This window comes from Phalacrocorax aristotelis, chromosome 21 (assembly GCF_949628215.1).
Source record: "Phalacrocorax aristotelis chromosome 21, bGulAri2.1, whole genome shotgun sequence".
NCBI lineage: Eukaryota > Metazoa > Chordata > Aves > Suliformes > Phalacrocoracidae > Phalacrocorax > Phalacrocorax aristotelis.
Window position 1 is genome coordinate 5599825 of NC_134296.1, and position 16458 is coordinate 5616282.

Consider the following 16458-nt stretch of genomic DNA (forward strand, 5'->3'; position numbering starts at 1 on the left):
TAACACACTTATTTCATATATCAGAACAGCACATGTCCTTCAACATGAGCACATACACCCCGATAGCATGTTGAACAGCAGGAGATTAATGTTTGCATTATCCATTGCCAGGAGGATTTTAAAAATCCTTGTCCCTGGAGACAATGCTCTGCCATCCTCATCTGAAAGGAGGGACTAGAATAATTCACTAAACTCAAGATAGAAAAAAAAGGAGAATAGGTGGCAGGTGCCCCGCAGTGCCCTCCAAGTGAGAAAGCTGATGCTAGGGAAGAAGAATTCCACCTCATTCCACACATGTTCAAATGAGAAGAATAAATGATAACTTCGCTTCCCAATAAGAACAAGGCTCTGAAGTTAGTTCGGAGGAAGGGCACGACTACACAGCCCTTCCCCACCACCCTGAGCAACCAGATCAAAGCTCCCACGCATCAGCTGCATCGTTCAGGACGAGGTTTTGCAGAGGAAGTGCAAGATGGCAAGTGACAGAGTGCGGGCACATAAGCAGCAGAGAGCAGAGCCTTGAAGGGTGAAGTAGAACTGACAGGGTCTATCAGTCACTTAACAGGGAGGTGAGGGTATTTACATAGCAATTAGAAGCAGCTAAACATTATTTTCCTAGGAACGCAACATCAAGTAAAAACATAGCACATTCCAGCTTTCATCACGCTGGCTAAACTGGAAAATGAGGTTCAGCAAAGCAGGAAACATCTGAGACTAGAGAGCTAACACCACACCTTGGTGGAAGGCCAGCTACCTGAATGCCACTTACTTAGAGGAGTCTGACTCCTGTAACAGTTTTTCCCATTTATTACCATTCATCCTACTTCAAATAAGAGGTAACCTCTTACCTCACAGTAAAGCCATCACCAAGATCTGAGGCAATGATTACAAAGTGCACACATCTTAAGGATGAAGCAAAATGTCTTAAAAGTTAAGGAAACCATTCAGTACCTCACACCCCTAGCTTACCGTGTTATGACTTACACAGGGAAGATTCTCCTCCTAAGTGACACAGTGTCAGATCTAAGGATATAAAATTTAGGCAAAATAGGCATAGACAATGGGAGAAAAATCAGCGCTTTTTAAATCAAATGCCTTCAGCAATTTTAGGGTGCTGCAGTGCTGCTCTTCAGACTACGTGCCAGGCCCAAAGTTCTGCATTTCTCCTGTGAAGAGACACTAAAAGGCTTCAGCTTGATCTTAACCCATAAGTCATTTAAATTTAAGTGTTGTAGTTTATGAGAACACTGCACACAACGTTAGGTCCTCTTCAGATGAGGAGTGGCAGGGCAGTAATGGGAGATACTCACTTCTACCATTCCCCCCTCTTCAGTAACATCTTTAGACTTGAAGGGGCAAGAACATTTTTGCAGAAGTGGTTAAGATATAGTAACTCCTCCCTTGACCCCTCATGGCTTATATTATGCTACAGCCATTAAATTGCTTGCCAATCTGGCAAGACAGGTGTTCCCTCAATTTGTATCAGATGTTTCTCAAATACAAGATAACCAGAGCTCAGAGAAGCTGTAAATTCTCAACGATGCAGTAATCCCAGCCACAGGCAGTTTAGGGAAGACCAAGCCGCACAGAACTCCAAACACCTCTGAGCAAATAAACACTCTAGCTGGGGCACAAAATGTGCAAACCTGGCTTCAGCAAAGGAGAAAGTAGAGTAAGTCACACTTCCAAGAATTAGGAACTACTCCATACAGTGAACACCAGGCAAAGACAAGTCACAGGGTGTTTTCATCCTCCTACTGGCCTTTTAATTCACTGCCTGCGGAGCTTGTTCACAAGTGGCAGGGAGAAAACAGCGCATTCCTCAGTTTTGTAGTCACCGCTAGACACTGCTTATGTTAAGAGGACAGTGCTTTTATTTTCTCCCCGGGATGAGGTTTATGAGCAGACTGTTTCTATCAGCCTCCATTAACGACATGCACGAAGATCACAAACACGAAGAGGGCAAACATCACGATCCTCACAGGTGTGGGTATCAAACTTTGAGTGGTCTCTTCCTGTGCTACTTCTGCTCTCTTCTTCCCATTCTTAAGCATCGATGTCACTTTTTCCACTTCTGCAGTCTTCGTATTCTTCCGAGCTGGCGACTGCTTCTTCTCTTTCCTTGGTCTTCTCCTGCTGGATCTATGAGGGAAAATAAAAAGTTGTTCCAGCTAAGCTGAATTCTCCTCTCTGATCTTACTGAGCCAACACCTGTTATCTTTTAGACACAGAAACCTCCTATTAAGGAGAAAAAAAATCTTGCAGTCGGGGCAGAATAAGAAAAAAGCCCCAAACCTGCACAAATCGCAACACAAATCTTCTGGCTGTAAAACAACAGTCTTTTGAAATGAACCCAAGTACCACCTTTATGCAACTGGCACAGGATAACCCAGGGCGGCTCCACTCTCATCCTGGACACCTCTTACACCGAAGGAAAGGTGTCGGGGATACGGCACGCAAGGAATTAACAGGCATGGCATTCTGAGACCTGCTTGCTATTTGCTGCTGTAGATTTGATAGCAGAGAAGCGCTAGAAGCACACTGGCCTCTACCTGAAGCAAGATCTACAGGTCAGGACTCCATTTGATTCATGTATTCCCATGCAAGAAAAAAACCTGCTTTCATGGTTTTCTAACAGCAGCAGGAGACAGACTCCCGGGGTTCCCTCTTCTGTTCTTCAGATTTTTGCATTGACAGAAGTGTGTTTTTACAAAGCTGTAGAAAGGAGCTCAAACCTGAAAGAGACGCCAAGGAGTCTGTGGAGACTACCCTGCCTTCAGTATCTAAGCAGTAAATTGTAAAAAGGCCACCCACATTTACAACCTACCTGAAGTTCATCCATTAAAGGAAGCGGCCCTCTTCCCCTCCCCACACCAACCATTAATATCTCACTTCAATGCTCTCTTGAAACAGGTTTACTGAAACGGTGTCCCGTCAGCCAGACAATACACTTAAAAGAAGCCAATTTTTTCTGAGCATCAAGAAGTGCTGTTACAACTCCGCACAACCGCACAAGCATCGTTTTTGCTCAGATGCAGCAAAGGGCAGACGTAGCTGAATGGCCTGGCAGATTCAGTCGTGCAGCGCAGCTTCTTTGCAGAGGGCTCACAGGAATCCCAGGTGAAGCTCAAATGTCACACTTACGGCACTCTTCAACTTCAGAAAGTCTTTATCTAGTTCCAGAAATTTCTTCACCAAAGCCTTCTTTTCTAAGCAAAAATTTCCACAAACCCTGTGCTTTCAAATACATTAATCTGCAGATAACCGTGGGGGAACTTCTCCAAAATGGGGAAACAAGCCGAAGGAAGGGTGGTTGCTCACAAGAGAAGACAGGTTAAGTGCATGGTACCTGATTCCTCTGGGAGGCAAAGAATCAGAAAAGCACGTTTCACCTTGGCCATTTTTGTCAGTTCTGTCCTTAGATGTTCCACTCATCTGATGAAAAAAGGAAGCACAGCAAGAGATGCACTGAGCTTAATGCATAAGCTTTTCATTTCTCACAAATAAAGCTACCAAACAAGCTGCAGATTACTAGAAAAAAGCCACCTTAATTTCAAGGGGGGGGATGCTTCATCTTTCGAGGTGCTGGTGTTATCAGAACAAGACTAATGAGAAAGACTAAATGCATGTCAATGATCATGGGAGTCTAACAGGGATGGTGCCCAGACATAAGAAACACCATGTTACTTCTTGATGGGAAGTGATTCAGTGAATGGAAACTGCCTCGAAATAATCTCATTTAAAGTGGATTGTTCTTCTGCAGATAGCAAAAAAAAAAAAAAAAAAAAAAGAAGTCTTTGGGAAGTACTTAACATCACCAAGAGATTAGGTTAAAATAAAGGCTGGTTGCCTGCGGTCTACTCTGTCTAGCACGGATGCCTCTGGAATATTAATTGGTGTACAGTATATCATTGTACTCCTGCCCACCATTTTCTCATCCTCCTGGAAAAAGAAATACTACTTTAAACTGATTTATTGCAGAAGTCTGTGAGTAATACACAATAAATGGTATTTTGCCTCTGGACACATCATCTAATCACAGCAGCTCAAACTCATCTGCATGCAAGGAGAGCAGTGCTATAATCAACATCCCTGTTACGTTCATGCTCCAAGGCCTCCTTCAGGACCAGCGTCCCGTTGTGCTGGGTGCCACCAAGAGACTGATGGCCATGCCCTGCAAAGATGTAGCCACCATCTTCAACATTACACACCAAGGCCCATTTCCAGGGCTGAAGCCCAAGTACTGTACTTTTTAACAGATTACTTACATTTACAATTACGTGTTCTATGATTCTATGTAAGCGCTTGAGCAAAAAGATCCACTCAGCATCTCCCGTTTCAAGATGATCCATGGCTGAATTTTAAACACTAAGTGGAATTTATCCTACATCAAAAAGTTCTCCTAAGTATTCTCTTCAAAAGGGAATACCATCCTCTTTAAGATAGCCATCTTCTAGGCTACATGCTATGCTGAGAAGGAAGTGGAATGCCTTGAGGGGAACATCTGGCTACCCAGCCAGAATTCTTCTGGTATGAGCAAGCTCATTTGCTCGAGTGACTCAGGATCCTTACACTGCAGTGTGAAGTACACCTTAGATAGAAATCTTCCACCTTACCTGAATTTAAGCTTAAGACTAAGAAACCAACAGATGTGCTTCTGTACTGCTATATTTGTAAGTGAAACGAGTTTCAATGACTCATCGTATCGTTTCGATGGGGCTCTAGTCTGACGGTTGTACCTTGGAACTGTTTTGCACCCAAAGGAAGTGCAGAGAGGCGACTATTTTAAGTTAACAAATCCGTAATACCCTTTTCCTGCAAGCAGCCTTGAGACTGCCGTGGGGACTGCTGCCAGCTGATCTCTCTTGTCCCTGCATCTGGTCTATCGGCAATTCATCCTCTGGCAATATTTGTTCTACCTGTAAATATTTCAAGACAGACTCATTAATGCAGGCTGCGGGCACATAATTAAAGCCTCTCATCATGAGTTACCACAAAGTCCTGAACACCATACAACGCAGACCACGTTCTCGTTATTCATACGGATTTAAATTAGAAACTTCTTACAAGTTTTCCACCTGTGACAAGTCTACACATTCAGTTACAAAGCAAAGTTGATTTAAACGTATGCAACCAAAGCCTGAAATAATTTCCATTCCGTAAGTGAGGAGCAAAGCAATCCTCAAGATAGCTGGTACTTTATCACTAATTAGTCATCTGATATGTACTCTATTTTTAATGAGCAATCCTTTATCCCACTCTTTTATGTTTAAAAACCTAATATATGTGAGAGGGGTGGCCCATCATGAAGCGGCACTAATTTTCATTTCTGCTAGCAACCAGTTTCACAGTTATTCTTCTGAAGGCATCTAGTATACGTTAAAGTTATTAGATCGTCCAAACAGAGTACAAGGAAGCTCAGTTTAATGTTGTGCTGCCACAAATGGACCTGGCCTCCTTTAAACATTCATTTCTACAAAGTCAGAATTAGACTGCAAACCGTGACTGAAGCCCAATTTAAATTAACTTCTAGATTTAGGGATTGCTAGATACAAAGGCATAACAAAATTGATGTTTAACAAGTACAGGTACTTTCCTCTGCTATTATCTCAGCAACGCTGTAATTTGCATCAGGCAACAGAAGCTTCATACGACACTCGGACATTTCCAGGTGTGAAGACTATAAACAAAAGAGAAAGCAACAAGATGGACTGAGGAAACACCAGCGACTTTCACTGTGGTATTAAAGGTCAATATATTTTCCAGTAGCATAACAAGGAAGTACATCTTCAGCGAAGCGGCTATAGAAGAACTGGGAGTTTAACAAATACTCCTCTTACAAAACAAAGCTCAAGAAAGTGGAAGGCAGGCCACAGAAGGATGCTATAATTAACTGATTGGAGGTAATTGCTGCATTTGTCCTGAGCTAATACAAAGAACATCAGTTTATATCAACTTGCAGTTTCCTTCATTTAGCTGTAGACACATAAAATATTCATGCATTAGCAAATTACTTACTTCAGTACAGCCAAAGGCACAGGCTGCTGTCACTTTGAAGTCTTTTGTTTCAAAGGTTACTCCAGTACTTCTGTCTGAATGAAGAGAAAGCGGCGGGAAAGAAAAAAAAAAGATGGCCTTAAAATATGAGTGAATTAGCCTGAAATATCTATACCAGGTTGCATAATTTGATACTTTAAGAAGCTACAGTTCAGGACATCTTTTACAAATCACATTGCTTAATTATCCTCTCGTGCATTCACTAGAGCGTTCTTTGATTACAGATGTGGTTTGCGTGCACGCTGGAATGGCTTGCCATCAACCACGCAGCATCCAAGCAGGCACCTACATAACATGGTTCCAGAAACACTGCGGGACAGCGAACAAAGCCAGCGGCAAGAAACAGAGCTGAATATCGAAACGCATTTGAGTCCCTAAGCTAAAGAAGTGGTTAAGAGCCCATTCATCTGTTGGGGATCACATACCAAAAACAAGTGAACAGTCACTTGTCCAGCCCCACAGCTCAACACAGCAGAGCCAGTAAATAATCTTCTCCTTTAAATCATTTTCAATCACTATACAAAGGAGCTGTGTTTGAACCAGCTCTGCTTTTGTTATGACAGCTGCTATACTGTCAGATTAGTCCAATGCACAGCTGTTGGCTTAGTGTTTTTTTCAAAACATGTCTAAACCGCTCAGGATTTTGGAACTTTTTTTTTCAAACAGCAACAGAAATCGCCCACCAAGCTAATTGCTTAAACAAAGCTGGACATTAATTACAGTCTGTAGAATAAATGGGAAGTTTGGCTTCATCTTTGAAGAAAACTTCAAAGGCCATAACAAGAAAGGAAAGGTGGGGGCTAAACAGCTTTTAGTACTAAGGAACTCCCCAAAAGGCTTTTTGAGATTAAAACACAGAATGTTCTACTTGAGTAAAAAGAGTAAAAATCCCTTTCAGCTCAGATTTTTCAGAATATTATAAGACCTCTGAAATGGTCCCCCCACTTCATTCTCTTTAGTCCGCCTCCTTTATCTATTCATCCAGAATGCTTCTGCAGCAGGATTCGATTTTCCTTCCATACAACGCCCGGCGTAGCCTTCATTTAGTTTACGCTTTCAGTGCTGAAGGTATTGCGTTCAGATATGCCAGTCTAAAAGAAGTATACACATACAGATTAAGTACAGTCAAGTAATGCTACCTAACTACAAGCTAGATTGCCTACGTTTATTTGACATATCATAAAAGGGAAAAGGCATATAAAAATCCGCAAATCACAGATCAGCGTTGTTGAGGCTGTATGAATACAATAGGTTATTTTCGGCAATGCTCCTGCAGCACATTTCCATATATATTACACAGACTAAATGAATCATTTGTAGCACAGAAATACCGTGCATGACTGCATGCAACAGCTGCTCCTTCATGCATCGGTCTCTTGTGACCTGATTTTGATTATAACATTTGCCATCCCGATTAGGGGAACGGGGCGGAAATAAAAAATGCCAGAGATCAGAGCCTGTTTGTTTTAAGGAGCAAAACTGCCTAAAGCCACACCTCATTTGCTTCCCCTTAAAAGGACAGAGGCTTCAGATCTGCTCTTTAGTGCCTTTCTAGATTGTTTTCTGGAACAATACTAGCGTAGAGTGAGGAAAGAGCAAGCAAAGCAATTGGGACAAGATAAAATGAAGTGACCTCAGTGACATTCACATAGTCTGTTTCTATTCCTGTGAGCCACAGGTCTCACGGGACACAAAACCCAAGTCACAGGTATAGACAAACATCACCAGCAAACACTCAGATGAAAGGTGGTTTAGAAAGATGAGGTTTTATATAAACAGAGCCCCTTCAGCATCAGCACTCCCTTCGTTAGAGCCTCACCAAATATTGGCAATTTTCCCATTTAATTTCCATCACCTCCTAATGAAAATCAGAAGGAAGCCTCGGGAGCAGCCCGGGGAAGGCTGGCAGGTGAGCCCCCAGCGCAGCAGCGAAGCTCTTCACCCCCTGGCACCATTTGGGGATCTCTATTTGTCAGCCGACAAAACATGGGAGGAAAGAAGAAAGATGGGTACTGCCCCCCACAGATCACGGCGGGAACAGACCACGCAGATGCCAGGAGGTCGTGTCACAGTCCATATTTACTATATTTACCTCCACATTTAGTTTCCCTCCGGTGGGACTTCAAAAAAATAAAAGTCACATAACACAGTACCTTTGACTTCCACAGAAGCTCTGCCCCTCCGGTGCCATTCTTTCACACAATATTTAGACCTTACCAACCCCAGTCGTTCAATCACCCTCTAGAAAGACCACTTCAGCTCCAAGTGCTCACAAGTCTGCCCCGACCAGCGGGGAAGTCCATTGCCACCGCCACAGCCCCCCTCGACAGCCCACAGCCCTGGCTGTGCCCACACCGGCTCACAGGTGGGGACGTTTATCCAAAATAAAAGGTTCCAGTATTTGAGAGGAAGCCACTCGCCTCCTCACCTCATCAGCTGGGAGTGCTGATTGCGAATTAAAGCCGCAGGAGAGGGTGCCAAAGGGGTGCCCTTTCCCTCACCCGCAGTTTGGTGCTAGCGACTACTCTGTGATGTCGTCACCACCGGTTGTCGTGGGAAGTGAGGTCAGTCGGAAGGATTGACATCCCACAGATGGAGAAAATCCTTCTCCTGGAAGAGCAAAAGTTGGAAGTGTCACCAGTATCATACGAGCTTAAATATAAAATTTACACCTCATATAATTTAAACAAGTTCGTCTGAGGAAAAGCTAACCCTCATTTTTCCTGGGAACAAAACTGGAAAGAGACAGCCAGCTATTACTGGGAGAAATCCAAGGTGATGCATCAATAGGCAAGAGCAACATAAACACCGATTTTGTCTGTTGTTGTTGTTGTTCAGGGTTTGGTTTTTACTGAATGACAAAAAGAAATGCCATACTGTGGATGAGGGAGAGGTAAGCCTCTCCCTCAAGGAATCTGGAACATGAGCAGGTTCCAGAGCTGCAGCTACCGGGATCCCCTGCCTGGCTGCCGAGGGCAGGGTGCAGTAGAGACACAGGGGAGCACAGGAAAGCATCAAAAATTAAGAAACTAGAGGGACTGATTAAGGTGGCAGGGTGAAGTGAGGTGAGAATGTTTAGTAGGATCAGGGTGACTGTCAATAAATTCTTTCAGACCGATTAGTCTAAACACAGCCTTTCCAAACAAAGAGCGAGATACCCGATGCTGGAAACCTTTTCGGCATAAGACTGATTCCTGAAGATCACGGGCGAGGGAAGATGTTCGCACCATCATACTCTCAGGCACTGTTAGCTGATGGAATAGGAGTCACAGCAATGCTGTAGATCTACTTAATGTAAAACACTAAGAGACAGGAAAGAGTGCAGAAAGCCATTCTGAAGCACTGACGTTCCCTCAGCCGTGTAGTACCCAAGCTCGCTGGAGTTGCTCACGTCAGAACAGCTTTAAGTGAGGAACTCTCAGGAAGAGGTACTTTCTGCAGAATTCATTACAGGTCCTTTTACCCTGAAGTGGACAGATGTAATTTCTAAACAGGAAAAAAACCATTTACTAAGCACCTGACATTAAAAAAGTACACGCACAGAGAAGCCTTTTCAGTGCAGTTACCTTTTTAACCACTGAGTAGATACTTAATAGCACTCATATTCTGTTGTATTAAGTCACCCTGCGCAGTCAGCATCGAACACTTCCGTGAAGGCCTCAGACAAAAGCACAGCGGCTCCAGAACATTCCTTGTTGCACAAACACATGTGAAATATGCAAACAAGACCCAGGTATTTTGGTATCACATTTGGTATTTAGAGGAAGACAAGCATTAAAGGGTAGCTACAAAGAAGATGGAGGTTCCCTTTTTACACAGGGTCCCATGGAGAGGACAAGGGGGATGGACACAAGTTGCCCTTGGGGAGATTCCCATTGGACACGAGAGGGAAGTGTTTCACAGCGAGGACAGTCACCACTGGAATAATCTCCCCAGGGAAGGGGTTGACTCAGCCTCGTTGGACACCTTCAAGAGTCGGCTGGACAGGGTGCTGGGCCATCTTGTCTAGCCTGGGCTCTTCCCAGAAAGGTTGGACTAGATGGTCGCTGATGTCCCTTCCAGCCTGAGATTCTGTGAAATGTTAATCACGAAGCCATGAACGATATCTTCCTTAGGAAATTCCCACTAAATTATTGTCTTATTTTGAAAAAATGCAGTTGTCCCATCAAAGGAAAAACAAATTAACAACAACCTGAAGGGCTTTTTAGCACAAAAAAGGCTTAAATATTAAATAGTAACAGAACACTGAGAAGAGAAATACTCGAGTTCTACGAATTACCCTTTCAATGGGTTCCAGTCACTTGCTTTAAGCCTGTCTATCCCCTCCCACAGCACACTTAAATCCCAGACCAATTACACACACATTTTAATTAGTAGATATATAGCGAACACACACAACATATTTATTCAAACTTCCAGAGTGAGGTTTAAACATACCCCGCTGTCACCTTAGGAATGGCTTTAATATTGCGTGTTTCGGGAGCACATCACTGTGGGTACATACTTCCAGATATGAGGTTATTTTTTGCCCAGCCATTTTTCCTTAATTGAAATGGGGCCAGTGAAGGCAGTGCAGGGCAATAAAGACTTCTAGGCTGGTGCTATTTTTCAACATAAAGGTAATCTTTGTGGCAACAGAAGCTCAAAGCATCATTCTTGTGCGCTATTATAAAGCGATGAAGTTCAGAAGAAAAGCTAGTCAAGACAAAAGCCATTTAATGGCAAGAGATCAAGACTGCAGGAACTCAGGTGCACACAACCCATCATCTGCTGAACAGGTTAAAGCAGTCAAAGTTAATGACCGCTTAGAAGCTTTATCCATCCCAGAGATTAAACTTCACCTTTATTGTTCCTTCCAAATGTAAAATAGTTCAAAATAACAAAGTGTGTGTCTGCTTCAAAGCTAGAGCTACTTCTGCTGTCACAAAGGCAGGAAAAGACTTATGTACGGGGCACTATGCGTTATATTTAGTTCTTAAAGTACCCAATTCAGCTACTGCTGGAGTTTCTTAGCAAAAGAAAGGTGTCACTTACTTCACGCAGCATCACAGGAGACAGCCGTTGTCACCCGGGATCGTTTAAAAGCTGTGCTCCAGGTACTGGTGCTTCATTTGTGTTTATCTTCTCAGAGCCTGTTGCCGAAGCTCCTCCCGAGTCCGTACAACGCCAGCACCTGGAGACAAAAACATTCCTAAAACGTTACTTACATCGACGAGAGGATCCCAGCTGATGCCGCCTCTCCTGATCACGGCTCACCCGCGCACACGGTGTCCAGCATCCCCCAGGACCAGATACCGCTCACATTTCCTGGGCACTTTGGGGTCATATCTGTGTACGATCAGCGTATCGAAAAGATTGGGTATTTCCCAATGGTATCCAAGCATTTGAACTCTACCAGCTTTGAAAAATTATTCCATCTAAAATTGCTTTCCTACACCGTCCTTGAGAGCAGGACCTGCGAAAAGAAGACCATAGAGATAGTTCTGTCACGCAAAGTTTCTTCGCTTATGCCCCTCACCTACTCATTTTTACTGTTTCTCCCCTGTAACTGGAGTTATTTTGTATTTTATGTCACTAATCTCTTTGCTACATTTTACAGAGGACACACCATTAAAGCCACCCGGATCTGGACGGCAGCCGCGGGGCTGGGACACGGCCTCGATGCCACCTTCGGTTTGCAACCCGTTCGGCTGCTCGGTGCCACCGGGCCCCACGATCAGGTTGTTGTAGGAAGACGCTGCCAGAATCCCAGAACCCTTAAGGTTGGAAAAGCCCTCCAGGATCATCAAGTCCAACTGACAACCCAACACGACCATGTCTCCTAAACCACGTCCCCAAGTGCCACATCTTCACAGTGCTTGAACCCCAGCAGGGATGGTGACTCCCTCACCTCTCTGGGCAGCCTCTTCCAACGCCAACCCGGCACCTCTAAACCTTCTGCAAGCTGCTCCGCTCCCCCTCCCAGCGCCCGCCGCCCCTCTCCCACCCACAGCACCCACTGTGTCTCAGCAGGGTGAAGCGCGAGGGGCCTCCAAGCCCCTCCACCGGGCTGCAGCACCCCGGGGCCCTCGGGGCACCTCACACCCGCCCGCAGCAAGAACCAGAGCCGGCTCCCCTCGCCCCCGGAGCCCGCAGCTCCACTGCCCCGACACCCCGCAGCGCCCCGGTGCCCCCGAGGTACCCCGCGGCGAGCCCCGCTCCGCCCGCCCGCCGTAAAAGTGAACCCCCGAGGGGAAGCCGTGACCCCGACGTGATTCGAACACGCAGCCTTCTGATCTGGAGTCAGACGCGCTACCGTTGCGCCACGAGGTCTGGGCTGCAGCACCAACGGCCCGCCTGTAAGAGCCTGCGCGCCGCCCCGCGCATGCGCGACACGGAGACACCTCCCGCGGCCTGGCCTGGCTTGGCCTAACCGCCGCCGCGGGGCCTGCCCGCCGCCCCGGGACTAACCCGCACCCCATCCCGGTGGCGGCGAACCAGGCCGCAGCCCCTCACACCAAACCGGCTTTCAAGCCGCCCGCCCGCCTCGCTGGGCCACGCCCCCCCATGGGGTGTACCACCGCCCGGGGAGGGGCTCCCCCCGCGCCACCTGGCAGGGCCCACCTGAGCCCTCCCGCCCCGGTGCGAACGCACCACCCCCCCTCCATCCCCGCCACGTTTGGTCCGTCCCAGCCGCGGCACCCCCCGGTTTAAAGGGCCCGGCCCCAAGAGAGAGAGTCCTGTTATATGCGCTGAGTTGGGCCGGGCGGCCGCCCTCAGCTGGAGCGCTGCCCATGGCCGGCAGCGGTAGAGCGGTGCCTGTGTTACCCTGCGGTACGCCTTTGCTGCCTGTTTCAATGCGCATCTGTTGGCGTTTGTACAATTTTGACTGCGCTTCCGAGTGTCATTTTATATCTGCGGTCACCTGAGGACTTGGGAACCTTGTTGTTACTTATCAATATCTGAAGGGCGGGTGTCAGGAGGATGGGGCCAGACTCTTTTCAGTGGTGCCCAACGACAGGCCAAGGGGCAACAGGCACAAGTTGGAACGCAAGAAGTTCCACCTCAATATGAGAAGAAAACGCTTCCCTGTGCGGGTGCCAGAGCAGGGGCACAGGCTGCCCAGGGAGGCTGTGGGGTCCCTTCCCTGGAGACATTCACCCCCCGCCTGGACGCAGCCCTGTGCCCCTGCTCTGGGGGTGCCTGCTCCAGCAGGGGTGGGACGGGGTGAGCTCCAGAGGGCCCTTCCAACCCCCGCCAGTCTGTGATTCTGTGATTCTGTGAACCCATCCCAACAGCTGCTGCATTAAATAGAGCTGTCGCCACTGGATTTTACTGCGGCTTCTGCCAGGAACCTGCTCCGTGCGCGTGCAAGCAGATGACTTTGCAGCGCAACTCTCTAGCTGTGCACAGGGCTCGGTGGAAAGAGAGCAGGGTGAGGGATGTCCGTCTCCCCCCCGCCTCTGCCCATCTCCCACCACAGCCACACCAAACCCACCTCCCCCTCTCGCCCCCCAGCCCCGCTCAGGGCCGCAAGCAGCGCACCCGAAATGAAGCCCATCTCTCAGCGGGGTATTGTAAAGCCGGTTTATTACAGCAGCTGCCGTAGCTGCTTCCCCACGTGCTTTTACAGTCGGGCTGGGAAAGTGCTTGCTCCAAGTGCAGACGGAGAGATGTACAAACGACCCGCAACGGCACGCTGCTTCCGAACGCAGGGCCATGGCTGTCCCGAACGTTAACCAGCCCGAGACAGATCAATAGGCGAGTCTCTCAGTGCAAACCGCAGTCATGATATGCATCTATAATTTATAGTACAATCTTGTAAACTAGATAGGTTACAGCAGAAGCCGTCGGGCTCGGTGTATTTACAGCTCCAGGATACCTGGCAAGCATTAAAAGGAAACGGTCTCCACCGCCTCCGCTCGGCAGAGGTTTGCTGATCCCTTCCCACGGTGCTCCCTGAGGACGCAGCGCCGGCTGGGATGCTCCTGCACCCCCAGGAGCTGCCCCAGCATTCGTACCCCCGAGGAGGGCAGGGAGCAGCTGGGGAAATGCCCCCCGGGCCCTGATCCTGCTGCAGGGCTGCTGGGGAGGGGGAACATCCCGGGAGACGATGGATATTTTAAGAAAACCCTCCAGGAAAATGCTGCTCTGCCCCAGCTCCCTTCCCTCGTGCTGAATTACCCGGCCAGCGTTGCTCATTAGCGTGTAGCCTGATAATTACTCAGACAAATGTGTTTTTCCACCTGACTTCAAAAGCCTTTGGCTGTGAGTCTTACTGATATCCCAGGAATGAAAGGCATTGTTGTGGGGCTGATTTATGGTTTAAGTACCACTGTGCTCTTACCCGCATTGATCGCATCGCCGAACACTGGTAATCTGTATTACGGGGTCTTTTGAAGAACCAGCTCAGAAAAGGAGGAAGCTTGTCATATACCAAAAACCCTGATCTCCAAACGTCTATATAATCCATACTCTAAAAATTCTTATAAATGTTTTCTCTAGTGTAGGAAATACAATAGGAAGCAATCTGCTCTGTGCGTAGATACGTGCGCTCATTTACAAATGCCACACTTATTTTCTCAAACGTACGGTATGAGAGAGGACGCCTGCCTTGCTGGAGATGCTCATTTACCATCCGCCAGCACGCAAGGCTGACCTGGTCTTCTGTCTCTCCAAAGTAGAGAAGAAGTCATTTACTGGCATCATGAAAACAGACTAAAAATAGCCGGTTTCTATGGCTACTGGGGCTGGGAACTCCTGAGGAACATGTCTGGGTAGGTCCCTTCATGATGAAATCCAGACACTGGGATAAAAGAAAAGGACAATAAAAAGAGGTTTAATGCTTTGATCCTCGTTAGGCAACATGAGGGAGATGCTGCCAGGACGGTTCATTGCCTTTCCCTCTGCTTGGTCGTTGCACGCTTCTGCAGTGATCGATACGGGTTTATCGGGGGGAATTAGGCAAATTTATTGGATCGAGCAAAATCCCGAAGCAAACACCTGAATTTAAGCAGGGCTTTGTTGGGTCAGGGCTTCCTTAGCACCCGCCCGCTACAAGCCTGTCTTTGCATCCTTGTGCTTGTTGTTTATGTGCTTTTGCATAGGGATGGGGCTGAGACACATTTAGGAGAAATCTGGGAGTGCTGGCATCCAGTCCGAGCTCATCCCTGTGTATTCAATACTTTTGTAGCCACCTCGGCATACATGCTGTCTCTCTGGATTTACCTCGGCAAAAAATGAAGGTTGAATTTGACCCGTATCTTTACACTTGTAATAAACTCCAGAGCCGTGATTAATCCCTAGGGGTTTAAGTCTGTGAGTGCATTAATCGTGTGGTCACCACGCGTTACGGGGGGACTGTGCAAAAATGAAGCGACATTCAAGAAATACGCGTTGCGTTTCACCAACTTTTTTGTTGTTGTTGTTGTTTTCCCAAAGATCAATCCAAAGGTCCTCGCCAAGGACAGCACTGGGACTGCAAACCCTGAACTCGGGAAGCTGTGCTGATGTGCAAAAATAGGAACAGAACAAGGTCAGCATTTTCCCGAAACAACGTGTGCTTCCCCGTGCCCACCTGGGCTGCCTGAAAATGCCTGCATTTTGTCCTCCGAGTAAGCTTCTGAAAAACGCCGTGTTTTGGGGCAGCCACAGAGACGGGTTGTTTTTTGAACTATGGGAAGACAGACGCACCGGGAGGTGAGCAGCCATGGACCGGGAGGATCGAGCCTGACCGTGACCTGCAGATTTTATCAGGCTGCCGGAGGTACTTCCCTGTGCAATCCCCCAGCGCTGCTTAGCAGGAGGGCAGCGGGTCAGCAGGGGAACGTCGAGTAGCTGGAACAAAATCCTGCCCGCGTGAGGAAGAAAGGGCGGTTTTGACCAGGTGATTTCTGCAAAAAAAAAAAGGTGCTTTTCTCTTGGTTACCACCTGGGATGCAGACATTGCCCTGCCTGTAGCAAACAGAGCACTCGTCTAAAATCCAATGCACTACATCAAGCCGATGCTTGCGGGGGGTTTGGGTGGAAGCTGTCCATCCTGCTGCAGAGTCTCTGCCTCGGGATCACCGGGGTTATTTTTCTGGTCCTTTTTCACATCTCCAGCAAAACCTTTAGGAATGTGTTACAAGATGAGAGTTCAAGCCGCAGCTTTTTTTCTTGGCTTGCCTCCTATAATTTGTGCGCGTACCCTTCCGGCTCACTGCACAAACATTTCTTCATCTGAAAGCAGCGCAGAGCAAGCTCCCCTGGCAGGACCACCTCCGCCACCAGCCCGTCTGCCGATGGAGGCTGTGCCCCGCGCCCCCGCACACACATGTTTTGGTCCCCAACTCGGCTATTGTCATGCAAATAAACATCTGTAGGCTCTCTCGCTCCCAAGTAAGCCAATATTTACAAAAGGAGCTACACTGCCTATCTTGG

The 16458-nt window shown here is 47.3% G+C and overlaps 1 protein-coding gene and 1 non-coding gene across 7 annotated transcripts; both read right to left on the reverse strand.

Moving 5' to 3' along the window:
• Position 1: 1 nt before the first annotated feature.
• Positions 2 to 12502, reverse strand: LOC142067403 (uncharacterized). Of its 6 annotated transcripts, XM_075116029.1 has the most exons (9): positions 11314 to 12041; positions 11092 to 11230; positions 8559 to 8667; positions 6983 to 7148; positions 6019 to 6092; positions 5596 to 5680; positions 4809 to 4918; positions 3350 to 3435; positions 2 to 2142 (listed from the first exon to the last, which is right to left on the reverse strand). In XM_075116029.1, exons 4-9 carry the CDS (start codon positions 7005 to 7007, stop codon positions 1917 to 1919), a joined length of 606 nt encoding a protein of 201 aa, XP_074972130.1. In that variant the 5' UTR covers positions 7008 to 7148; positions 8559 to 8667; positions 11092 to 11230; positions 11314 to 12041; the 3' UTR covers positions 2 to 1916. The 6 variants fall into 6 exon arrangements, 5 of the variants coding, with proteins under 5 accessions (XP_074972130.1, XP_074972131.1, XP_074972134.1 ...); XR_012664015.1 differs by having other exon boundaries at positions 4809 to 5680; positions 7003 to 7148; positions 11314 to 12502; XM_075116030.1 differs by lacking the exons at positions 11092 to 11230; positions 11314 to 12041 and having other exon boundaries at positions 8559 to 11082.
• TRNAW-CCA (transfer RNA tryptophan (anticodon CCA)) lies at positions 12298 to 12369 on the reverse strand. Its single transcript has one exon. It is a non-coding gene; the product is annotated as a tRNA-Trp (tRNA).
• Positions 12503 to 16458: the final 3956 nt, after the last annotated feature.